Source organism: Bombina bombina, chromosome 11 (genome assembly GCF_027579735.1).
Source record: "Bombina bombina isolate aBomBom1 chromosome 11, aBomBom1.pri, whole genome shotgun sequence".
Lineage (NCBI taxonomy): Eukaryota > Metazoa > Chordata > Amphibia > Anura > Bombinatoridae > Bombina > Bombina bombina.
In genome coordinates this window covers 49,735,484-49,762,622 of record NC_069509.1, presented here as the reverse complement: position 1 = coordinate 49,762,622, position 27,139 = coordinate 49,735,484, and the positions used below count along the sequence as shown (strand labels likewise).

General features: G+C 40.4%; 1 protein-coding gene across 1 annotated transcript in view; it reads left to right on the top strand.

Moving 5' to 3' along the window:
• The window catches only part of ERN2 (endoplasmic reticulum to nucleus signaling 2), a 63,831-nt gene that overhangs the window by 23,238 nt on the left and 13,454 nt on the right, over positions 1–27,139 (top strand). Inside the window, exons 15-20 of the mRNA XM_053695293.1 lie at positions 3,816–3,906; positions 14,207–14,396; positions 15,057–15,156; positions 18,172–18,371; positions 21,645–21,792; positions 21,904–22,031. Of these exons, the coding sequence (XP_053551268.1) occupies positions 3,816–3,906; positions 14,207–14,396; positions 15,057–15,156; positions 18,172–18,371; positions 21,645–21,792; positions 21,904–22,031 (857 nt within the window). The remainder of the gene's footprint in view (positions 1–3,815; positions 3,907–14,206; positions 14,397–15,056; positions 15,157–18,171; positions 18,372–21,644; positions 21,793–21,903; positions 22,032–27,139) is intronic.

Below are 27,139 nucleotides of genomic sequence, written 5' to 3'. Positions count from 1 at the left end.
TTTCTTTAATGATTCAGATGGAGCAGCAATTTTAAGCAACTTTCTAATTTACTCCTATTATAATTTTTTCTTTGTTCTCTTGCTATCTTTATTTAAAAAGCAGGAATGTGATGCATAGGAGCTGGTCCATTTTTGGTTAAGAACCTGGGTTATGCTTGCTTATTGGTGGGTAAATGTCAGCCTCTAATAATCAAGCATTGTCCATGGTGCTGAACCTAAATTGGGCTGGCTGCTAAGATTTATATTCCTGCTTTTAAAATAAAGATAGCAAAAGAATGGATAAAAATTGATAATAGAAGTAAATTAGAAAGTTGCTTAAAATTCCATGCTCTATCTGAATCATGAAAGAAAAAAAATTGGGTTTAGTGTCCCTTTAAAGGGACAGTATACACTCATTTTCATATAACTGCATGTAATAGACACTACTATAAAGAATAAGATGCACAGATACTGATATAAAAATCCAGTATAAAACGGTTTAAAAACGTACTTAGAAGCTGTCAGTTTGGCTCTGCTGAAAAGGTAGCTGGAAAGCCCACTGCAAGTGGCAAATAAGAGACTCCCCCCCCCCCCCCCTTCTTTTGCATATGAAAAGACCCTTTACACAAACAGGAGCAAGCTGGAGTAGGTAGTCGAGCGTATTCACATAAAACTTTGGGGCTTGGTTAGGAGTCTGAAAATCAGAGCAATGTTATTTAAAAATAAGCAAAACTATACTTTTTTTTAAACAAAACAACTTTATAGGCTATATAAATAGATCATCTACAAAACATTTATTGACAGAAAAAATGAGTGTATAATGTCCCTTTAAGCCAGTGTTTTTCAACTAGTGTGCCGTGAGAGATCCTCAGGTGTGCCGCGGCAGACTGACAACAGTGCGGGGGAGTCCCTCTTTCAAATTTTGAAATATTGGGAGGTATGTGACAGGCTCATCAGGCGTCATTTACAACCATGACATTGACAATCATTCACAGACAATCATTATGATTGTTTGTGAATGAATGTCAATATGTCATGTATAGTTTATAGGAGGCATGGCATGACAGCACAGTACAGTGTATGTATATATATATCCTGTATTAGGCTACAATGTGTGATTTTGTAAAATTTTGGGATGGTGGTGTGCCACGGGATTTTTTAATGTAAAAAAGTGTGCCACGGCAAAAAAAAGGTTGCAAATCACTGCTTTAAAGGGACAGTCAAGTATAAATTAAACTTTCATTATTCAGATAGGACTTTTAATTTTAATCAACTTTCCAATTTACTTTTATCATCAAATTTGCTTTTTTCTCTTGGTATTCTTAGTTTAAACTAAACATAGGTCGGCTCATATGCTAATTTCTAAGCCTTTGAGGGCTGCCTCTTATCACATGCTTTTTAAATCTCTTTTCAACACAAAGAGACAGAAAGTACACGTGGGCCATATAGATAACACTGTGTTCAGGCACAGGGGGTTATTTAAGATCTAGCACAAAACAATGCTAAATTTAAGACAATAGATAATAAACAGTCACAGTCATGTGATCAGGGGGCTGGGAGAAGGTTCCTAGATACAAGGTAATCACAGAGGTAAAAAGTATATTAATATAACTGTGTTGGTTATGCAAAACTGGGGAATGGGTAATAAAGGGATTATCTATCTTTTTAAACAATAACAATTCTATGGTAGACTGTCCCTTTAAGCTACAGGATCAGGTACTTCTGCTGTATACATCAAACTTTAACTAGTCCTTGACTCCCCTCTAGTGGTGACAGTTGGTATCTACATCGTATCTCAGAATATTTTATTTTTAATCCTTAGTCTGCCGTTTTGATATATTTGAGCAAATATGTCAGGTAACATTTAGACAATGTCATATTCTAATTAGACAAGCTTGGGGGGATAGGCCTCTGTCTTATTAAAGGAGCCCCTGTTATTTGGTTCAGTATAGTTATAGTGACTATAAACATAATAGGGAATATATATTTACAACAAACCCAAACATATAAAATTAACCAAGTTTTTTTATGTAACAAATAGTCCCACTGTTGGTTGAATATTTAGGGTAAAATGTATGTCCAGATCCGGAACCTAACTAAATACTAAGAGGATCCTGAGCAACATAATCTTCCTTATCCCACTCCAGCTCTTAGACCATCTGACCAAAGGCAAATATAGTAGGCAATGTGGAGTTGCAATCTCGGAGTCAGCTTTGAAAGTATAATGGTAACAGCATCATATATCAAGAGTAGGTAGACAGTCAAATCTTCAGGAGCCAGTGTAGCCTAGACTAGGCCCTAGAGTCTCGGATATAACCTTCCATCTTGTGCACCGACCTGGGACAACCTCTGCTCGAGATGTATGCGGGTTAGATCTATCAATACCTCAGGGTTAATGTCTTTCTCCAGAGCGTTGCTTACGATCAGCTGCTTACAGCGGGTCTGCCTCTTTCTCTTGTCTGAATGTGGTAAGATCTTCAGCTATTTCTGTCACTTGATCTCCAGCTGGAACAGTTGTATGTTCCACTATAGCTATCAGATCTTCCTGTGTGAGAGTAGCATCATCAGTAGACATGTCCCTTTCCATAGTATTGCCTGGCAATATTATCGGCACATGCTGCAAAACCTGAAACTCCTCTATAGCCTGTTCTCCATTTTCTTTACCGCTTCTCATTGTGTAGTAAAAATCTTGCATAGCTTAACATGCCATTCATCAAAAAGCGCTGCCCAGCTATTTCCAAGAGCGATCTCTATGTCTGCCATTTTTATAACGGGAGTTCACGAAGGCTTCAAAAACAAATGTTCAATAGAGATGTGGCTGCTAACGTTCTTAAGGCTGCTGTGGGAGATACTTTAGTCTAGGGGTTTTCCACTTACACGCTGTTAGAATACCACGTGGATATAAAGATGGCCGCTCCTAGGTTATCTCCACATAAGTCGCAACAGAAATTATTGATATTTTTCGTCCCAGAGATGGCTATCAAAGACCAAAACCCGTTGGTTGCAATCTCCAAATCTTACTCCACACCAGGTGTTGTACTAAATTTCAGCCGAGCGGTCTATTAATCAGATTTATGTAGAATTTTTATGGCGCTCAAATATTATGCGACCGCTCATCTCCTAAGCTTGCTCCGCCCCCCCCCATAAAAAGTCTTTTGAGTATCAAAGCCAAGAAAATGTCTATTAAACTAGTGTTATTTTACAGTGAAATGAGCACTACGCGTCTCATTTTTCTTCCCAAAAGGAAATCTTATTCACCTTGAACTTTAGGTGCTTTTAGGTAGCCATGCTCTCTGTTTACCCGTAAAGAAGCTACGTTAAGACATAAAACCCCCAAAAAATGATTTCATGATTCAGATATGGAACATACAATTGAATCTTTCCAATTTATTTCTATCATTACATTTTCTTTGTTTTATTGTTATCCTTTGTTGTAAAGCAGGAAGTAAGTTCAGGAGCGTGCACGTGTCTGCAGCACTATATGGCAGCAGTTTTGCAACAGTGCTATACGTTAGCAAGAGCACTAGATGGCAGCGCTATTTCCTGTCATGTAGTGCCCTAAACATGTGCACGCTACCTATCTAGATATTTCTTCAACAAAGAATAACATGAGAACTATGCAAATTTGATAATAGAAGTAAATTGGAAACATTTTTTTAAAATTGTATTCTCTATTTGAACTGTGAAAGAAAAAAATTGGGTTTCGTGTCCCTTTAAGGTCGGTCATTTCAAAATGCAAATTAGAAGTAGTTTTGAGGGCTCTAAGAAGACTGTTGTAAATAAAATGAAACGTCTCAGCTATTTCTTTGTGTAACTCTGTGCTCTGCCCCTCACAGCTGCTGATGCCGATGAGATCTCTGTTGGCAAAATCTCTTTCTCCCCCAAAGACATTCTGGGCCATGGAGCTGGTGGAACCTTTGTATTTCGGTGAGTGATATGGATATCATGTGTCTTGTGTCTATAATGTATTTCCAAGCATATTGTGGTGGATCGCTCTGCTATAAATCTTTATTACGTATACTTTCACCCTAGCAGAATACCTATTCATTTAGATTTGCATATGAAGCAGCACTTCTTAAAGGGACAGTCTACTCCAGAATTGCTATTGTTTAAAAAGATAGATAATACCTTTTATTTACCATTCCCCAGTTTTGCATAATTGACACGGTTATATTAATACACCTTTTACCTCTGTAATTACCTTCTATCTAAGCCTCTGCAGACTGTCTCCTTATCTCAGTTCTTTTGACAGACTTGCATTTTATCCAATCAGCACAATATTATCTATATGACACAAATGAACTAACACTCTAGCTTTAATAAAACTGTAAAAATGCACTGAGAAAAGAGACGGCCTTCAAGGGCTTAGAATTTTAGCATATGAGCCGACCTATGTTTAGCTTTCAACAAACAATACCAAAAAAACAAAGCAAATTTGATGATAAAATTAAATTCTCTGAATCATGAAAGTTTAATTTTCACTAGACTGTCCCATTAAAAGAACATGCAACCTAAATTTTTCTTTCATGATTCAGATAGAACAATTACCTTAAATGTGTACCTCGCCTACAAACGAGGTATTTAAGGTAAAGGTAAAGTCAAGCGGTTGTGAATAGCCAAAATCATTGTACAATATTATTTAAAGCTAGTCGCTAACTTTATTTTGATGTCCATGCTACACATTTATATATATATTGTTTAATTTTATCACCGTTTCATCGCCAACTCCTCCCAGCAGCTACTTCTGTGTCCCACTGGTTCATTTTAGAGAGCGGTCCCAACCGCTCTCTACATCAACTGAAAGCGCGTTCATGACCAAAATTGGAACTGCACATGCGCTACTTTTCCTTGTACTTGTACCGCGATCGATGCCTACTTGGCTTTTGTAACAAGAATTTGCAGACTACTAACACTGAGCATGCGCGTCTCATGAACGAGCATGGTGAAGAAGTAGGAGGATTTTTCTTTAATGCATGCGCTTTGAAATCGCGTGACGTTGTAATGGATGGGCTGAACACCCCGAGGGGGAAATGATCATTGGGGGTTCAAATATAACTAAATGGCGGGCGGAGGAAAATTTATTATCGTCGGATTATTAAAAGGTAATAAACTCACTTTTTTTTTTTTTTTTAATAACATTGGTAAAAATTGATGAATGAAACTGGGGCTATTTTTAAATGAACTTGTATATGGCGTTACCGAGTGTGGTTAACTTTACCTTACCTTTAATGTGTGAATGCATTTTGCTAAATAAATATTTGCTGTTTATTAAACACTAATACTATTACACTCAGTTCCTTGGTGTGGCGCATCTTTTGTGCGTTTCTGAAAGAGCTGCCGTTAAATATGCTAATGTGTTTTTCATGAATAACTGGTTAATTTAAAGCTGTTTAATATTAACGTGAAACTAAGAGGAATTGCATTTATGTCTGTACTACTGATACCTGGGTATCTATTGCTCACTGGCTAATAGCCACAACTCCCACAAAAAGTGAGTGTATTTAGCACAGGTACATCCAATTTTTTTAAAAAAATACAGTAAAGAATTACATATTTTCAAATACTGTACTTTATTTAAAGGCCCATTACAGTGACATGAAAGTGCAAAAAGAAAATACTCTAATTTGTTAGAGAATTTTATTATTGTACTATTCTTGCACATAACTGTATTTAACTCTTATCGAAGGGATAAACACATAATTACACATCTGGTGAGCCAATGATGAGGCATATGTGCGTAGCCACCAATCATTAACTAATTCCCAGAAGTCCATTGCTGCTCTTGAGTGTACCTAGGTATGCTGATCATTAAAGGAAATAAAGAAAATGAAATATATCTCATAAAAATAAGTCAATCTAAAAGTCTTGAAATACACCCTCTGTCTGATCCATGAAAGTTTATATTTTGACTTCCATGTTCCTTACTATAAATGCTAGATGGAGGGATGGATGAAAAGCAAAGATTAGCCTGAGAATAATATGCAAATCTTTTAATCATTTTTAGTTTGTTAAATATTGAAAAAAATAAGTGTAATGTTATAGGGGTCATTTTATTAATGTGCGAGTGGACATGATACAATGTAGCGTATCATGTCCGCCGCACACCAATAAATGCCGACAGTATACACTGTCGGGATTTATCATTGTGAACTGCTGGTGCAATGCCGCCCCCTGCAGACTCGCGGCCAATCATCCGCTAGCAAGGGGTGTCAATCAACCTGATCGGCCTCAGAGCAGGCGGACAGATTATGGAACAGCGCTGCTTCATAACTTCAGTTTCCAGCGAGCGCATCAAGCTCCATATGGAGCTTGATAAATTGACCCCTATGTGTCCAAAAAGTATTGGGTGCAGCCATGTTGTTGTTTTTTCCCCCCTTTATTCAGTAGTTTCAGTATTACAATAAATACAGTTTCAATATAAATTTATGTTGTCGACATAAGATATTTGTACAATACTTGGGGGTGATTGGCTGTACATTCATTAAGCAGATTAACCGTAATAATAATTATTAAAGTAAACATTTTTTTGAGAATTCTATCGCTTTACATTCTTTTAGCAAGTGGTTATCAGCAATTATTGGAGCAAATGTACTCTTCCCAGATAAATTGAATAGAGTGATAGTCATCTAGCTTATGTATTAGGAAATAGTGATGCTTCTCTGGTGACAGTGTAACAGTGACATGTGCTATCCATTCTACTACTGAGGGTACTTTTTCCTGTTTCCTGAACCTGGGAATTAATTGCTTTGCACAATTTAACATTAGGTGCAGAAGTTGATCTCTGAGTTTGCATTTTAACTCTGTAGTTTTGTGAAAGAGACAAGTCAGTGGGTTAAGGGGTATGTCTGTTTGGAGTACTTTGTTTATTTCATTGAGTATGAGGGACCAATATTTGTCTATTTTTGGGCAGTTATACCACATGTTCGTTGGTGAGCCTATTTGTCTGCAATTTCTCCAATAGCGGAGGTTTTAGGGTATATCTGTGCTAATCCTTGGGGTGTATAGTACCATCTACTAAGGAGTTTCATGTTGGTTTTCTGAAATCTCATGGATGAGGATGAAGAATTCATCCGTGAGATGATGCTTAGCCACTCTTTTTCCAGAAAGTTTAATTTCCAGTTCCTTCTCCCATTTCTTTCTTAAGATATGGTGAGTCCACGGCGTCATCATTTACTGTTGGGAATATCACTCCTGGCCAGCAGGAGAAGGCAAAGAGCACCACAAAGTATTACTCCCCTTCCCACAAACCGCAGTCCTTCTCTTTGCCTTGGTGCATTGAGGAGGTGAAGTTTTGGTGTCTGAAGAAAATTAGATTTCTTTACTTCAAGCAAGATTTGAACTAGTTGAAAGTCGGAGTAGGTTTACTCTGATCTTTCCCTTATAAGTCTGGGTCTAGCCATACTCCACGTCAATCTCTTCAGTAGGGTAGTGGTGGCTTTAAGGCAGTTAGTGACTTGTGAGGTGGGCTTCACTGTGTTTTCCTAACAGGTTGCTGCCCTTGTTTAGAAAGCCAAAGTAGGTTTACTCTGTTCTTTCTCTTTCCACAGGTCTCTGTAAGGAGTGGATTTCTTTCATACCGGGTGAGCTGTCCTCCTGCCGGACAGCTAGATGTGCAGATAAGTGCCTTTTTTTTTTTTTTTTTTTTTTTTTGTCTACTGGGGCTAGAAGGCTGGAACTAAAGTGATTACCCATAACTGCAGTATTTGTGGGCACTTTGACTATTGCGTAGGCTATTCTTCTAAGCCGATTTCTCTTCCTTTCAGGAAACGGCTTCAGTAAGCAATGTCTAAGCCGATTTGTCTTCCTTAACAGGAAACTGCCTCATTTTGGTTACTTTCTCTTCCGGCTGGAAGCGCGCGCTGAGGCTAGTTCTGCACTTGCACAGCTACTCAAGCGAAGCCGGTCACATGTCCTATGTGTTGAAGCGAAACGGAGCGGTTGTGTCTGGCTTCTTTGCAGAGTTCCGGGCATCCGATCGTTCAAGGAAGTAGGCAGGCACCTCAGTCAGTGACTGAGGTATAGAGTGTGCACAGGTTTTTTTTTAGTCTGAATAAGATTGACGTTTTTGCCACTTATATGGAATATAGTTGTCTGTGAATAAGAGCTCTAAATTAAGCCTTATTTTGAAAGCGGTTTGTGTCTTAACAGGTTTTACCGCGTTTCTTAAAGGGACAGTACCTTAATAAAAAAAAGTTTTGTCTTTTTTTTTTTCCCCCCAAGCATAATGTATCAGGATCCTGTTCCTATTGACAGCTGTATCTTTTGTTTAGATAGTCAAGTTGTGCCGCCCTTGCAATTTTGTTCCTCATGCATAGAGAGGATAATGCTGTTCAGGCTTTGCCACAGCCTTTTCCTCAAACGTCCCAAGCCTTAACGTCACATGCAGTGCCCTGCAGTTCCTCTCAATCTCCTGTAGGAGTGTATTTGCAAGCAGAAATGGCTGCCCAAGTATATTCTGCGGTATTTGCGGCATTAGCTGCCATTCCCATGCTACAGGGAAGACGCTAGAGGAAATTTAGAGATTCAGATGGTAAGGTTTCTGATCCAGTTTTGGCTACCCAAGTTGCTCTTTCTCTTAAATCTGATGAGGAAATTACGTTGGTAGCCTCTGAGGGTGAAATCTCAGATTCGGACAGTATAATTCCTTCATCCGATGCTGAAGTTGTATCTTTCAGATTTAAGATTGAACACCTCTGTGTACTTTTAAAGGAGGTTTTAGCTACCTTGGACGACCCAGACAACTTAATAAATAGTTTGATGTTGCTTCCTCTTGTGGAGGTTTTTCCTGTGCCAGACCGTGCCACAGAGATTATCGCACAGGAATGGGAGAGGCCAGGGATACCTTTCTCCCTGTCTTTAACAAGATGTTAACTGTTGCTGACTCTATTAAAGAGTCATGGCAAAAGGTTCCTGAAGTAGAAGGGGCCATTTCTACTCTGGCTAAGAGAACTACTATTCCTATTGATAGCTGCTCCTTTAAGGATCCAATGGACAAAAAGCTGGAGGCTTATTTGAAGAAAATTATATGTTCATCAAGGTCTCCAATGGCAACCTGCAGTGTGTATTGCCACTCTGACAAGTGCGGCAGCCTATTGGTTCGACGCCTTGTCTGAATCTCTTCAGGTAGAAACTTCCTTAGAGGAGATCCAAGACAGGATTAAGGCTCTTAAGATAGCCAATTCCTTATTACTGACGCTTCCATGCAGGTTATTAAATTGGGAGCCAAAATATCTGGCTTTGCTGTGCTAGCGTGCAGAGCTTTGTGGCTAAAGTCTTGGTCAGCTGATGTTCCACCTAAATCCAAACTTCTGGCGATTCCTTACAAGGGCAAGACCCTGTTTGGACCTGGTCTGACAGAAATTATTTCTGAAATCACGGGTGGAAAAGGGTCTGTACTTCCACAAGACAAAAAGAATAGACCTAAAGGACGTCAGAGTAATTTTTCGTTCCTTTCGTAAATTCAGAGGTAAGTCTTCCCCTTCCCCCTTCTTCTTCCAAGCAGGAACAGTCCAAGTCATCTTGGAAACCCAGTCAGTCTTGGAACAAGGGGAAGCAATCAAAGAAACCTGCAGCTGACTCTAAATCAGCATGAAGGGTTTGCCCCCGATCCGGGATCGGATCAAGTAGGGGGCAGGCTTTCTCAGTTTTCTCAAACTTGGATATGAGATGTCCCAAATCCCTGGGCTGTGGACATAGTATCTCGGGGTTACAAATTGGAATTAAAGACCTTTCCTCCCAGGGGCAGGTTCCACTTCTCAAGACTATCTGCAGACCAGATAAAAAGAGAGGTGTTCTTGAAATGTGTACAGGATTTGTCCTCCCTGGGAGTGATAGTTCCAGTGCAGGACCAGGGTCTAGGTTTCTATTGCAATCTGTTCGTGGTTCAAGAAAAGAGGGAATTTCCAACCTATTTTAGATCTGAAATGTCTAAACAAGTTTCTCAGAGTACCGTCCTTCAAGATGGAGACTATCCGCTCCATTCTTCCTTTAGTGCAAGAGGGTCCGTTCATGATGACCATAGACCTAAAGGATGCTTACCTTTATGTTACTATTTACAGGGATCATCACAAATTTCTGAAATTTGCCTTTCTGGACAAACACTTTCCGTCTGGCCTTGCCAGAGCTCCCAGAATATTCTCAAAGCTTCTGGGGGCTCTTTTGGCAGTGATCTGGTCTTGGGGCATTGCAGTGGCACCCTACCTGGATGACATATTGGTTCAGGCGCCATCTTCTCAAGCAAAATCTCACACAGAGATCTTGTTGTGTTTTCTACGTTCCCACAGATGGAAAGTGAATCTGGAGAAAAGCTTCTTGTTCCAGCTACAAGGGTAGTCTTCTTAGGGACCATAATAGATTCCCTATCGATGACATTTTTTCTGACAGAGGTCAGAAGAGCCAAAATTCTTTACTCTTGCCTCTCTCTACAGTCTACTGTTCGACCATCAGTGGCTCAATCGGTCTGATGGTGGCTTCCATGGACAACATTCCCTTTGCTCAATTCCATTTGAGAGCTCTGCAGTTGTGCATGTTTAGACAATGGAACGAGGATCATGCAGATCTGTCTCAGAGGATAGATCTAGATCAGTCGACAAGAGACTCCCGTGGTGGCTTTCTCAGGAACATCTGTCTCGGGGCACATGCTTTCTGGGTGATTGTGACCACAGACGCCAGCCTGCTGGGCTGGGTAGCAGTCTGGGACTCGTTCAAGGCGCAGGGACTTTGGACTCGGGAGGAGTCTGCTCTCCCCATCAACATCTTGGAGTTGAGAGCGATTTACAATGCTCTGATGGCTTGGCCTCAGTTGTCCTTAGCCTGGTTCATTAGGTTCCAGTCAGACAACATAACCTCAGTGGCTTACATAAACCAACAGGGAGGAACTCAGAATTCCTTAGCCATAAAGGAAGTGGCTCGGATTGTTCAGTTGGCGGAAGCTCACAATTGCCGTCTATCTGCCATCCACATTCAAGGAGTGGACAACTAGGAAGCGGATTTCCTGAGCAGACTTTTCATTCCGGGGAGTGGGAACTCCATCCGTAGGTGTTCTCCAGCTTAACCCTCAATAGGGGGGTGTCCGAGTTGGATCTGATGGCATCTCGGCAGAATGCCAAGCTTCCAAGGTATGGTTCAAGGTCAAGAGATCCACAGGCAGCTCTGATAGATGCTCTGGCGGTCCCTTGGGATTTCAGGCTGGCATACCCGTTTCCTCCGTTTTGCTTTCCTTCAACGAGTCATTGCTGGTATCAAACGAGAGAGCGTTGGTGATTCTAATAGCTCCTGCGTGGCCTCGCAGGATCTGGTATGCAGACCTAGTGGAGATGTAGTCTCTCCCACCTTGGAGACGGCCTCTGAGGAAGGACCTTCTGATTCAGGGTCCCTTCCTTCATCCAAACCTCGTTTCTCTGAAGCTGACTGCTTGGAGATTGAATGCTTAGTTTTGTCTAAGCGTGGTTTTTCTAAGTCATTCATTGAGACCATGATTCAGGCTCGCAAGCCTGTTGCTAGAACAATTTACCATACAATATGGTGTAAATATCTTTATTGGTGTGAATCCAAGGGCTACTCTTGGGGTAGGGTCAGGATTCCTAGGATTTTGTCTTTTCTCCAGGAAGGTCTGGAGAAGGGTTTGTCAGTCCGTTCCCTGAAGGGTCAGATTTCTGCATGATCTATTTTGCTACATAAGCGTCTGGCGGACGTGCCAGATTTGCAATCCTTTTTGTCAGGCCTTGGTCAGACTCAGGCCTGTGTTTAAGTCTGTTGCTCCTCCTTGGAGCCTTAACCTTGTTCTTAAAGTTTTGCAGCAGGCTCCGTTTGAGCCATTGCATTCCATAGATATTAAGTTGTTATCTTGGAACGTTTTGTTTCTTATTGCTATCTCTTCTGCTTGGAGAGTCTCGGAACTCTCAGCTTTGCAGTGTGATTGACCTAATCTTTCATGCCGATAAGGCGGTTCTTCATGCTAAGTTAGGTTTCCTTCCTAAAGTGGCTTCGGACAGAAATATAAATCAGGAAATTGTTGTTCCTTCTTCTCATAAAGAACGTTTGTTGCACAACTTGGATGTTGTGCGTGCTTTAAAATTTTTATTTACAGGCGACTAAGGATTTACGCCAGTCTTCTGCCCTGTTTGTTTCTCTGGGAAATGTAAAGGTCAGAAAGCTCCTGCTACGTTTTGCTTATGAGACTGCTGGTCAGCAGCCTCCTGAGAGAAATACGGCTCATTCCACGAGAGCTGTTTCCTCTTCTTGGGCTTTAAAAAAATGAAGCTTCTGTGGAACAGATTTGCAAGGCTGCAACTTGGTCCTCTTTGCATACTTTTTCCAAATTTTACATATTTGATACTTTTGCCTCGGCTGTGGCTTATTTTGCGAGAAATGTTCTTAAAGCGGTGGTGCCTTCCGTTTAGGTCTACCTGTCTTGTCCCTCCCTAGTCATCTGTGTCCTCTAGCTTGGGTATTGGTTCCCAACAGTAAATGACCATAAAATGACCAGTAAATGACCATATCTTAGGAAAGAAAACAAAATTTATGCTTACCTGATAAATTTATTTATTTCTGGATATGGTGAGTCCACGGCCCCGCCTTTTATTTTAAGACCGTTATTTTTTACTAAACCACAGGCACCTCTACACCTTGTGTTACTCCTTTTTTATTCATTTCCTTTCTGTCGAATGACTGGGGTTTGTGGGAAGGGGAGTGATACTTAACAGCTTGGCTGTGGTGCTCTTTGCCTCCTCCTGCTGGCCAGGAGTGATATTCCCAACAGTAAGTTATGACGCTGTGGACTCCCCATATCCGTAAATAAATAAATTAATCCGGTAAGCATAAATTTTGTTTTCTGTGTGTATGTGGGGAGCGTACGGGAGTGATCTTGTAGAATTAATTTATAAGATATAGATAGGTGTCTTTTAGTGGTTTCTTGTCTATAGCATAGATTCTCAAATGGTGTTAAGATTCTATTGATTTTTAGTTTTTTCTGGATGTGTAGATATTACATGGTTTAGTTGGTTATAGTTGTACCATTGGGCAAATTGCGGCATGTTGAGGTTTAGTAGGTCTGCCCTAGTGCGTAGTTTTCCATTGTCTAAAACCTTGTAATAGGGGATTAAGGTATGAATCGATCTTGATTGCTCGGGGGCTGTATCATTACTGTTGTCGAATATTGGGTTTACAGTGATAGGGGTTAATGGGGAGGGGTTCGAAGAGAGAGTTGATTTTTTTTCTTTTCTTAATCAAACGTTCCCATACTCTAAGTGTTTCTGTAGTTAGTGTAGATGCAGTGTTTATCACTTTCTGATGTGTTATTGGGGACCAACAAACACTGCCTAGGTTAGTGGAGTTGGCTAGTGAATTCTCTAGTGTTATCCATTCCTTATTTTCATTTTTGCTCCAATTCACAATTCGAACTAGGTGTGAAGCAATATGGTAATATGCAAGATTAGGTATTCCCAATCCTCCTCTGCTTTTGGGCATGTAAATGGTTCTCATCGAGACCCTGGCCATATGTTTAGACCATATATAAGTGTTTATGGATTTTTGTAGAGTTTGTATGAAATGTTCAGGGTTTTGTATTGGTAAGGCCTGTAGTATATATAAAATTTTCGGTAGGATTATCATCTTAACAGCATCTATACGGCCCAGCCAAAAAATAGATTTATGTTCCCACTTTCGTAGTGTTAGGTAGTTTGATGCAAACAATCAATCTTTATCTACAGTAATTTGGATTCTTAGATATTTTATGGATGTTGATCTGAATTGATAGTGGAAAGTCTGTTGTATTTATTGTGTAAGGGATTGGGGATTATTTAAAATAAGAAATTCTGATTTGGAGTGATTACATGTTTTTTTTTCCCTCTGCACATACCATTAAGGGACAGTTATAAAGAGTCACTAGAGTGTACAACCAGTGACTGTGTGGAATATAGTAATGTGAAGTCTGGTCTACACTTGGAAAGCTTCCAATTTTCAGTATTAATTTTAATTAAATTACAGAAAAAGGGGATTATGTCTAGCAAGAAAAAAAACCTTTGCATTCTAAACATTTCATATTACAATCTCATGTCCCTTTAATTGCATCAGAAGATAAAAATAATATCCCTTTAATCTCAGGAATTGTTGCAGGGCCATTTTGTGCGAGAACTTAATTACATCCTTATATCAGGAAACGATCTTATGTCATATGACTGTTAGCGACCCAAAATCCCTGACTAGTATTTTATTTTTTATTACTCAGGGGCAAGTTTGATGATAGATCTGTTGCTGTGAAACGGATTCTACCGGAGAGCTTCACTCTGGCAGATCGTGAGGTCCAGCTGCTGCGTGAATCTGACGAGCATCCTAACGTAATTCGATACTACTGCACGGAAAGTGATAAGCTGTTCTACTACATAGCGCTGGAGCTGTGTGCCGCTACCCTGCAGGAGGTGAGAGGAGCAGAAAAGAAGTTAGGGCAAAAAGCTTAGACCAGAAACATAAGCGTAGTGGGGGTTGGTCTAGTAAGAGAGAGTATGGACATACTTTTTGTTGGGGAGGTCAGTGAAGCCAGAAATTCTGTAGTTAGGACACCTTCATTGGGTAAAGATCTCATTACATGGGAGTTAAAGGGACAGTCTACACCAGAATTGTTATTGTTTAAAAAGATAGATAATACCATTTATTACCCATTCTTCAGTTTTGCATAACCAACACTGGTATATTAATATACTTTTTAGCTCTGTGATTACCTTGAAGACTGCCCCCTTATCTCCATGCTTTTGACAGACATGCAGTTTAGCCAATCAGAGCAGACTCCTAAATAACTCCACGGGAGTGAGCACAATGTTATCTATATGACACATGAACTAGTACTGTCTAACTGTGAAAAACTTTCAAAATGCTCTGAGCTAAGGGGCGGTTTTCAACGGTTTAGAAATCAGTTTGAGCCTACCTAGGTTTAGCTTTTCAAAAATACCGCCAAGGGAACAAAGCAAATTTAATTATAAAAGTCAATTGGAAAGTTGTATACAATTGCATGCTCTATGTGAATCATGAAAGTTTAATTTGGACTAGACTGTCCCTTTAATAACATCTCTTGATCATTCTAGTATGTGGAGAACCTCAGCTTTCCGCGCTTTGGTCTGGACCCTGTGACGCTGCTGCATCAGACAATGTCTGGACTGGCACATTTACACTCCATGAATATCGGTGAGTGCAGGAGACAAGGCTGATTTAACACCCAACAAAAAAAAAAGGATATTTAAAGGGACATAAGTCATTTTTATATATCCTTTTAGAAAATGTTATCACCGCATTGCAAATCTTCTGCATGCAAAATGAAAGAAAACATTTACAGCTGTCATTTTGTTCAAGAAAACTTGCGTTGTTTTTTGGCACGCCCTCTTGTTGAGCCTCTTGAGTGCTGTATTCGCCATCATTATGGCCAATTAGGGAACAGTGTAAATGAACTCATGCACATATCATCCAATCACTACAGCATGTAGGAGGGTCAGTGTTCCACATTCCTATCTTCTTTCACTATTCATAAATACATTTTTATGGGGAATTACATTTTGAGCATTAAAGGGAAAGTAAACCCCAAAATGTTATTGTTTAAAATCGATTATCCATTTATTTATTATTCCTCAGTTTTGCATAACCAATGCTGTTATAGAAATATACTTTTTACCTCTGTAATTACCTTGTATCTAAGCGTCTGCAGACTGCCCCCTTATATCAGATCGTTTGACTGACTTGCATTTCAGGCAATTAGTGCTGACTTTTAAATAACTCCACGTGCATGAGCACAATGTTATCTATATGAAACACATGAACAAACACCCTCTAGCTGTGAAAAACTGTCAAATGCATTCAGATAAGAGGCGCACTTCAAGGGCTTAGAAATTAGCACATTAACCTACCTAGGTTTAGCTTTCAACTAAGAATACCAAGAGAACAATGCAAATGTAATTATAAAGGTAAATTGGAAAGTTTTTAAAATGACATGCCCTATCTGAATCATGAAAGTTTCATTTGGACTTTACTATCCCTTTAAAGGGACATTAAACTGCTGACTACAACTACAGCAGCATGGTTACTGCTCACCATTCTAGAGCGTTTTTCTGCCTCCATCTGCAGCTCTCTTTAAAGGGACCTTTGTTTTGTGATTCAGACAGAGCATACAATTGTAAAAAAAAGGTTCCAATTTTACTTTTATTATTAAATTTGCTTTGTTCCCCTGGTATTCTTTGTTGAACAGATACCTAGATAAATGTCTGGAGCACTACATGGCAGGAAATAGTGCTGCCATATAGTGCTCTTGCAAATGGATAACATTGTAGCAAAATGACTGCCATATAGTGCTCCTGACCTGCCTTTCAAGAGAACAAAGAAACATTGATAATGGAAGTAATTGCATAAAAATGCATGGTCTGTCTGAATTACAGAAACCAGTTGGTAAAGCTCGGTATCTTCATACTGGGGGCCGCCATCTTGTATCACATGTAGTGTTGCATCATGGGACAGAAGCTGTGAGCTTTCACAGATCTGTGTTAGACTGTTTGACAGCTGTACCTTGCAGTTTTGGCAGAGAGCAGAAGCTTTACGTATTTACAGCGTTCTGTACACAGTTTATAAGTTACCTAACAAATCTAAATAACCCTCAGGGATATTATAGAGTAATGCAGCCTCTGCAAAACATACAGCCGCTGCTCTGTATTCTACACTTTATACTGAAGTGCACAATAACACAACAATATCACTAATGTGCACTGTCACATGGTGTGAGAAAAGTTAAACTCAAAGATGGCGGCGCCCAGTGTGAAGATGTAAACCTTGCCTGACCAGCACTTGTAAAGGGTTAAGAAACAACACTTTAAAGAGAGCTGCAGGCACAGGCGGAAAATAATAGCATAGTGTGTAGTACCCATGTTATTGTAGTTATACCCAGCAGTTAAAGGGACATAATACTCATATGCTAAAACACTTGAAACTGATGCAGTATAACTGTAAAGATCTGACAGGAAAATATCACCTGAGCATCTCTATGTAATAAAAGGAAGATATTTTACCTCACAATCTCCTCAGCTCAGCAGAGTAAGTTCTGTGTAAAAAGTTATACTCAGCTGCTCCCAGCTGCAGGTAAAAAATTTAAAAAAAATGAAGAAATGAACAGCAGCCAATCAGCATCATCAGTCCTGAGGTCATGAACTCTTTTACTGTGATCTCATGAGATTTGATAACTCTCATGAGATTTCATAGTAAGCTGAATAGGGAAATAATATGAGAGTGCACGAGGCTCATCCCCCTAAGCTGTCCCAGGACAGACATACTAAAATGCTGCTTAGAAATCCTTTGCAATGGGAGGTGGCTACTGAGAAACTTTTGAGGTAAAATATCTTTCTTTTTTACATAGAGATGTTCAGGTGATATTTTCTAGTCCGCTTTTTACAGCTATACTGCATAACTTTCAAGTGTTTAAACATTTGGGTATTATGGCCCTTTAATGTCCCTTTATTGCCTCTTTTAAAGTATTTGTTTTATATCTGCAGAGTATATATCCACAGTTACATATGTTGCAAAAAAGTACATAGAAAATAACGTTTTATAAACACTAATTATGCTGGAAACATGCATTGGTTTGCAGTTCAAGAAAAGACTCCGTGAAAAACCTTGCAGCTTATTAATTTGCTGTGACCAATTAGGGCCATTTAAATAAGTTCCTACGCAGATCAGACAATCCCTAAGTAGAATGTTGCAGGGGTTAGAGTTCTAAAGTCTGGATTATGCACAATATATCATGAGAATTAGAAAAAACACACAAAGTAAATTTATACAAAAAGGAGCAAAATAAATATTTAAAATGTAGTGCAAGGTATTATTACCATTCATAATGAAACATTTTAACATAATTACATGTATGTCCTTTTTTTTTTTTTTTTTTTAGCTAACAATGATTTCACTGATATTAAAACTAACAGAGGGTGTTTGTTGGTGCATATCTCATCCCTAGGGACAGATTATTTATTGGCTGACAAAGTCAACCCCTACAGTAATATTAATGTACCGGGACAAACCTGAAATTCTAATGTTTATTCAGAACCACAACATCTATTACAAGAAGCTATAATATATGTTAAAATACCATAGTCTCACTTGTTTCCTAAGCAAGTAAAGGGTATTGTAATTTAGATCTTATAAAACCTTATTTATTTTTTGCCCTAGTGCATAGGGATCTGAAGCCATGCAACATACTCATTTCCCAGCCGAATGCCCAAGGCCGGCGACGAGCTGTGATTTCAGACTTTGGCTTGTGTAAGAAACTGAGTGTCGGACGGCACAGCTTCAGCCTGCGCTCTGGGATTCCCGGCACCGAGGGATGGATTGCTCCTGAGGTTCTGCGAGATGGGCCGAAACAAAACCCAGTGAGTGAATGAAAATACCTAACCATAAACATCATACGGTTAATACATTATTAAAGGGACAGTAAACTCAAAATTAAACAATATCAAAGAACTTTCTAGTTTGCTGCTTCTTATCAAATTTGCTTTTTCTTGGTAACAATATTTTGAGTGTCTAGAAAAGTACAAAACCTAAATACGCTACTGGTTGTTTTTAAATAAATGTAGACTATTTGCATTTTAGAACACAAAAAACAACTCAGACACAGGCAGAGAAAATTCTGACTTAAAGGTAGGGAAAAATGTTTAGTTTTTGATCATTTTATTTAAGAAAAAATCTTCATAAATGGAAAGAGTCCACAGCTGCGTTCATTACTTTTGGGAATTTAGAACCTGGCCACCAGGAGGAGGCAAAGACACCCCATCCAAAGACTTAAATACTTCTCCCCCTTCCCTCACCCCCAGTCATTCTTTGCCTTTCATCCCAGGAGGTTGGCAGAGAAGTGTCATAAGTTTTCGATAGTCTCTTATGGAGGGTAGTACTCCGGCATGGGACTGGAGTTTTAAGTAGTCCTGTCAGCCTCTCAGTGAGAGCATGGGTGAAAGTTAGAGTCCGGAGATGCAGGGAGAGTCTTTCTGGGATATGGCTGCACCTCACTGACGAGGCCCACAATAGGCCGAAACGTATGTCTGGGGTTTTGTTGTTTCTCTCGTTCAGAGACTGATTGCCTGGTATTTTGGGGCTGGACTGTACTGTGAAGTCAGGATCAGACTGATATGCTTCAGGAAAGTTCTTCTCTGTGAAAGGCACATGTTGAGCAAAAAGAGACTGCTTCTAGGGTGGTAACTAGCCATAGAACAAGCTATTATGCTATTGTTAGTTCCCAGGTTGAGCGCTTCTCTCTTTTTATTTATGGGGTATCTTGTGTTCCCTGAGGGTGTCCGTTCTAGGATGATTCTGGGTCCCGGGTCTGCAGTTCTTGTCTTGGATCCTTCTTGGATGTCAGGAGACTTTTGATCCGGTGGACTGGTTCAGGACGACCCAGTTTTTTTTCAGGGACCCTATGTTGTGACATAGGGGCTAGCTCATTGGGCTTGCAAGCAGGTAGGCCCGAGTTCTCATCCACCTTCTGGTACTGGTTATAAACTTTAAGGCCTGACTTGTCCTTAGGATGGAGTGTGCTTCTTTATGGGGAGTTTTTTTCTCTGTTGGGTCAACAGTGGTGTCTGGAGGATTTTTAATTCGGTCCGTGTTTTGATCATACTATGGCTTCATGTCTTGTGGACATGTACGCTGTTCTTATCTGTGTCTTTCCCTTTGGAATGCTGCCCTGTGTGTGTGTGAGGTTGGATCAGGTGGCTTATTTCTGTAAGGGGCAGCATCTGCTGCTCTGTGGGCTCTGTTCCACCTGTTGGAAATTGATCTTTCTACGTAGAGACTGTCTAAGAGAGTTGTGACAGGTCTTCCTACGGATCTATTGCACTTTTCTCTGTTCCAGGTCCTAGGGGGTTCTCCTTGGGGGAGTGCCTTATTTTGGAGGAGCGGATTGGGTTGGCACTCGAGCTCTGTTGGGGTGGGTGAGTCCCCCATTTTTTTTTCTTCCATTCCCTGGGGGCTTGTGGTTGGGGTCTTCTGTCCCCCTGTCTATCAGACATGTCTGTCGCTTGGGCTGGTCTGGTGTTGGAGCAGGATCTGAGATCTGTTGCTCTGCTATTTCATCTTTGGAGCATTCGAGGTACAGTAAGCCTTTTTGTGGTTTCTCCTTTCTCCACATTCAAGATTTGTGGGAGGGACTTGCGGCTCTTAAATAGCTTGCAACGTTATCCGCTGGTTAGTGGATACTTGGCAATCTGAAGGATCCTATCTTCTGCTGCTTTCTACTTGCCCTGCAAGAATTTAAGATTCAGAGTCATTTTTAGATTACTGCAGCGTGCAGTGTTTTTGCTTCAGGTGTTCGTCAGACCTATCTGAGCTTGCTGCACAAGGTTTCGTTCGGAATATTTCGGTATTCTGAGATACCTTTTTGCGACTTGGGGACCTTCGTCTTCAGTTGCTTTCTAGTGCGCAGTTGCACTGTGTTAGGGGAAAATCCTCTCTCTGTTTCAGACTCCTAGCTTTATCCCGTGGTTTCTGTATTTCTGAGGTCTGGACGTTGCCTCCCCTTGTTCCTATGAGACTGGTTGGGTCTCTGTTAGCCTGACCCTGTTTCTCTTGTTTTTGCTTTGTGTTTTTATTTAGGACTTGTTGTGCCCTTTTTAGTTTTTTTTTTCTGGAGTCTCTTATGCTAGCTGGTAGCTAGCTCAGCATACTAATGCACTGTGGCTACTCTGCACTGTAGCAAACCGAGGGTTACAAGTTCGATCCCCGGCAAGGTCTACTCAGCCTTTCCTCCTTTCGAGGTTGATAAAATGAGCAGCGCCTTGAGTCCCTTAAGGGGGATTAGCCGCGCTTTACAAGTACAATCATGTTTTCTCCGTGCCTTTTCTTCTTTGTGGAAGAATACTGTTGTTTGTTCCCTTTCTGTAGTAAGGGGTGTGTTGTTTGAATACTGACTGTTGGGGCTGCCTCTTGTACCCTCCCATTTTTGCATTCAGTGTCCTCTATAGATTGAGTATTGTTTTCCCAAAAGTAATGAATGCAGCTGTGGACTCTTACCATTTATGAAAAAAAACTTAAATTATGCTTACCTGAACATTTTCTTTTCTTCAGATGGAAAGAGTCCACAGCTCCCCGCCTGTATTTTTTCTGTGGGGCGTCTGTTATTTTTGTTCTTCTGGCACCTTTTCACCCTGATATTTCTTCTACTGTTCCTTGTTCCTCGGCAGGATGAGGGAAGTGGGAGGAGTATTTAAGCCTTTGGCTGGGGTGTCTTTGCCTCCTCCTGGTGGCCAGGTGCTAAATTCCCAAAAGTAATGAATGCAGCTGTGGACTCTTTCCATCTGAAGAAAAGAAAATTATCAGGTAAGCATAATTAAAGTTTATTAAAGTTTCGATTTCACCATGTTTTCCAATTTTCAGTTCTGTATTTGAGTATTTGTAACTGTACTTGTTAGATTTTCTTTGAAGGATCACTCCACACAATAACCAAATACATGCAGTAGTAGCGCTCAGTTTTAACTTGCTGCTGCGTTAAAACAAGTAATAGGCTGTTTTTAACGTTTTTTTCTGTCCTTCATATCATGTGATCAATGTAATCCAATAACAGCTGAATATGTATATTTGTCTGTGAGCTATTGCGGACAATTACCTGCATATGTCCTGTAAAAATGATACGCTAATAATCTGTTTCCTCACAGACCTCAGCAGTGGACATATTTTCAGCAGGGTGCGTGTTTTACTATGTAATGTCGCAAGGACATCATCCATTCGGTGACAGCTTGCGGAGACAGGGAAATATCCTGACAGCGTCCTACAGTCTACCCCAGATCCAAGAGGATATTCATGGTGAGATATGAGTCTTATGACTATACGGAAATGTTTTGTTCTTGGAAAAGAAACCACATTATAAACTGTGATGTTTAACTAATGTGTTACTCTCTCCATCATCTTCTGCAGAGAATGTGGTTCTGCGGGATTTGGTTGAGGTGATGATTAGTAGCGACCCGCTACTTCGGCCCTCTTCAAAGTGCGTGCTGAGACATCCGTTCTTTTGGTCCCCGGAGAAACAGCTTCAATTTTTCCAGGTTAGAGAGGAATGGAAGGTGGTGTATCTGTGCTTGCAATTCCTATGATGTTCTGTTTAATTATTTTTTTAACCAGAGACTCTTAACAAAGCCATTTAGGGCTAGATTTATTATAGCTGAGGCGTACAGGGGCGCGTATACGCGCCCCTGTATGCCTCAGCTCGCCTGTGGCGGGGCAAAATTACCTGCAGGTATTCGGCATTACACACGAGCGCAATTTAAGGTAAGTGTTTAACTGGATTAGAGTAGATTCTCTTTTTAGATGACAGTCAGGGCAGTGTTTGTGTGTGAGTGCGTGCGTCTGGGGTTAGCTGAAGCCCTGAGTATTTTTAAGGTTTTACTGATAGACTGTTTATGGGTGTCTAATGTGGGTGAATATGTCAGTGGGTAAATGTGAATCTAACAGCATATCAGAATTAGAAATTTGCTTCATTAAGAACAGTGCTGACTTTTTGCACTAGAATGTCTGTTAAAGGGATATTAAAGGAACAGTTTGCCTTATATTTGTCTCCACTTTAATTTGTTCTCAATGATTAGTTTTACCTGCTGGAGTGTTTTTAATTGTTTTCAAATATCTCATTTACCTTTATATCAGCATTTTTAAATAGCTGATTTTGTCTTTGGTATCACTACCTATACTGAAAGTTTCTATACTTAGTATTGGCTATACACATGCTGTGTAAACACAGCCAGCAGAAGAAATTACACTTTCAGTGGGGTGTAGGAGAGATAAGTAATAAAAATTTAAATTTGTAATTGTTCTCTCTCAGTATTGGGCTGGGTTTACAGACAGAGATAATATAAAAAAGCATGTGTGTGTACAGCAAGTGATAAAATAAGGTGATCTGATTTCCCTGCAACCTCAACCCATTTTGATGGGTTGTGGTTTCTCTGAGAAAAACAGATATTTCATATAAAAAATAAACATAAAGAATTAATTTCACATAGATTTTGTACTCTGCAGCTGAAAAGAAAATAGAGAGACGCATTCCACTGAGACAGAACAAAAGCTAGAAAAACTTCCCTGCTTGTTCACAAGGCCATTGCCACTCAGGGTGCATACGCTTTTAGCACACTATGCCTTTCACAGAGAACAAATATCCTGTAGCATATTAGTCTGACCCTGCCCAGTGACAATCCAGCGTTTCAGCCTTATGAACAAGCACAGAAGTTTTTCTAGCTTTTGTTCCGTCTCAGTTAAGTGCGTCTCACTATTTTCTTTTTTGTATACTCTGCAGCTGGCAAGTAATTAGAAAAAAAACATTAAGGGAAAAACAATTTTACAGTACACTGACCCTTTAAGTTTTGTTGGACTACAGGGGACTTTAAAAACATAAATTTGTATTTATAATTATTTAGATTATTCATCATCGTTTTTGCAATGCATTGCGAAAGAGCTGCATGCAAAATGAATGTTTTAAAAGCATTTAAAGGGACACTGAACACATTTTTTTTTCTTTCATGATTCAGATAGAGCAACAATTTTAAGCAACTTTCTAATTTACTCCTATTATCAATTTTTCTTCATTCTCTTGCTATCTTTATTTGAAAAGCAGAAATGTAAGCTTAGGCGCCGGTCCATTTTTGTTCAGTACCTGGGTTGCACTTGCTGATGGGTTAGTTACATTTAGCCACTATTAAGCAAGTGCAACCCAGGTTCTGAACCAAAAATGGGCCTGCTTTTAAACATACATTTCTGCTTTTTAAATAAAGATACCAAGAGAAGGAAGAAAAATTCATAATAGGAGTAAATTAGAAAGTTGCTTACAATTGCATGCTCTATCTGAATCATGAAAGAAAAAAATTTGGGTTTACTATCCCTTTAATAATTTATTTTATTAAAACTTGCACTGTTTTGAAGTTCAGGGACGAGTACAAATATCGAATTTCTCCAACATAGGTGTGTCCGGTCCACGGCGTCATCCTTACTTGTGGGATATTCTCTTCCCCAACAGGAAATGGCAAAGAGCCCAGCAAAGCTGGTCACATGATCCCTCCTAGGCTCCGCCTTCCCCAGTCATTCTCTTTGCCGTTGTACAGGCAACATCTCCACGGAGATGGCTTAGAGTTTTTTAGTGTTTAACTGTAGTTTTTATTATTCAATCAAGAGTTTGTTATTTTAAAATAGTGCTGGTATGTACTATTTACTCTGAAACAGAAAAGAGATGAAGATTTCTGTTTGTAAGAGGAAAATGATTTTAGCAACCGTTACTAAAATCGATGGCTGTTCCACACAGGACTGTTGAGAGGAATTAACTTCAGTTGGGGGAACAGTGAGCAGACTTTTGCTGCTTGAGGTATGACACATTCTAACAAGACGATGTAATGCTGGAAGCTGTCATTTTCCCTATGGGATCCGGTAAGCCATTTTATTACAGACAGTAAATAAGGGCTTCACAAGGGCTTTTTAAGACTGTAGACATTTTCTGGGCTAAATCGATTTATATATAAACATATTTTATACTCCATAGCCTTGAGGAATTATTTTAATCTTGGGAATTTTGTAAAATAACCGGCAGGCACTGTATTGGACACCTTATTCTCTAGGGGCTTTCCCTAATCATAGGCAGAGTCTCATTTTCGCGCCTGTATTGCGCACTTGTTTTTGAGGACAGCATGACATGCAGATGCATGTGTGAGGAGCTCTGATACATAGAAAAGACTTTCTGAAGGCGTCATTTGGTATCGTATTCCCCTTTGGGCTTGGTTGGGTCTCAGCAAAGCAGATACCAGGGACTGTAAAGGGGTTAAATATAAAAACGGCTCCGGTTCCGTTATTTTAAGGGTTAAAGCTTCCAGATTTGGTGTGCAATACTTTTAAGGCTTTAAGACACTGTGGTGAAATTTTGGTGAATTTTGAACAATTCCTTCATACTTTTTCGCAATTGCAGTAATAAAGTGTGTTCAGTTTAAAATTTAAAGTGACAGTAACGGTTTTATTTTAAAACGTTTTTTGTACTTTGTTATCAAGTTTATGCCTGTTTAACATGTCTGAACTGCCAGATAGACTGTGTTCTGAATGTGGGGAAGCCAAGGTCCCTTCTCATTTAAATAGATGTGATTTATGTGACACAAAATTTAGAGAAAATGATGCCCAAGATGATTCCTCAAGTGAGGGGAGTAAGCATGGTACTGCATCATCCCCTCCTTCGTCTACGCCAGTCTTGCCCACACAAGAGGCCCCTAGTACATCTAGCGCGCCAATACTCCTTACTATGCAACAATTAACGGCTGTAATGGATAATTCTATCAAAAACATTTTAGCCAAAATGCCCACTTATCAGCGAAAGCGCGACTGCTCTGTTTTAGAAAATACTGAAGAGCATGAGGACGCTGATGATATTGTTTCTGAAGGGCCCCTACACCAGTCTGAGGGGGCCAGGGAGGTTTTGTCTGAGGGAGAAATTTCAGATTCAGGGAAAATTTCTCAACAAGCTGAACCTGATGTGATTACATTTAAATTTAAGTTGGAACATCTCCGCGCTCTGCTTAAGGAGGTGTTATCCACTCTGGATGATTGTGAGAATTTGGTCATCCCAGAGAAACTATGTAAAATGGACAAGTTCCTAGAGGTCCCGGGGCCCCCCGAAGCTTTTCCTATACCCAAGCGGGTGGCGGACATTGTAAATAAAGAATGGGAAAGGCCCGGTATACCTTTCGTCCCTCCCCCCATATTTAAAAAATTGTTTCCTATGGTCGACCCCAGAAAGGACTTATGGCAGACAGTCCCCAAGGTCGAGGGGGCGGTTTCTACTCTAAACAAACGCACCACTATACCCATAGAAGATAGTTGTGCTTTCAAAGATCCTATGGATAAAAAATTAGAAGGTTTGCTTAAAAAGATGTTTGTTCAGCAAGGTTACCTTCTACAACCAATTTCATGCATTGTCCCTGTCACTACAGCCGCGTGTTTCTGGTTCGATGAGCTAGAAAAGGCGATCACTAGTAATTCTCCTTCTTATGAGGAGATTATGGACAGAATCCGTGCTCTCAAATTGGCTAATTCTTTCACCCTAGACGCCACTTTGCAATTGGCTAGGTTAGCGGCGAAAAATTCTGGGTTTGCTATTGTGGCGCGCAGAGCGCTTTGGTTAAAATCTTGGTCAGCGGAGGGCAAGGGCCACGCCCTTCCTCAGGATAGGTCTTTCAAGGCCAAAAATAAACCTAATTTTCGTCCCTTTCGTAGAAACGGACCAGCCCCAAGTGCTACGTCCTCTAAGCAAGAGGGTAATACTTCTCAAGCCAAGCCAGCCTGGAGACCAATGCAAGGCTGGAACAAGGGAAAGCAGGCCAAGAAACCTGCCACTGCTACCAAGACAGCATGAGATGTTGGCCCCCGATCCGGGACCGGATCTGGTGGGGGGCAGACTCTCTCTCTTCGCTCAGGCTTGGGCAAGAGATGTTCTGGATCCTTGGGCGCTAGAAATAGTCTCCCAAGGTTATCTTCTGGAATTCAAAGGGCTTCCCCCAAGGGGGAGGTTCCACAGGTCTCAATTGTCTTCAGACCACATAAAAAAACAGGCATTCTTACATTGTGTAGAAGACCTGTTAAAAATGGGAGTGATTCATCCTGTTCCATTAGGAGAACAAGGGATGGGGTTCTACTCCAATCTGTTCGTAGTTCCCAAAAAAGAGGGAACGTTCAGACCAATCTTAGATCTCAAGATCCTAAACAAGTTTCTCAAGGTTCCATCGTTCAAAATGGAAACCATTCGAACAATTCTTCCTTCCATCCAGGAAGGTCAATTCATGACCACGGTGGATTTAAAGGATGCGTATCTACATATTCCTATCCACAGGGAACATCATCGGTTCCTAAGGTTCGCATTCCTGGACAAGCATTACCAGTTCGTGGCACTTCCGTTCGGATTAGCCACTGCTCCAAGGATTTTCACAAAGGTACTAGGGTCCCTTCTAGCGGTGCTAAGACCAAGGGGCATTGCAGTAGTACCTTACTTGGACGACATTCTGATTCAAGCGTCGTCCCTTCCTCTAGCAAAGGCTCACACGGACATTGTCCTGGCCTTTCTCAGATCTCACGGATGGAAAGTGAACGTAGAAAAGAGTTCTCTATCTCCGTCAACGAGGGTTCCCTTCTTGGGAACAAT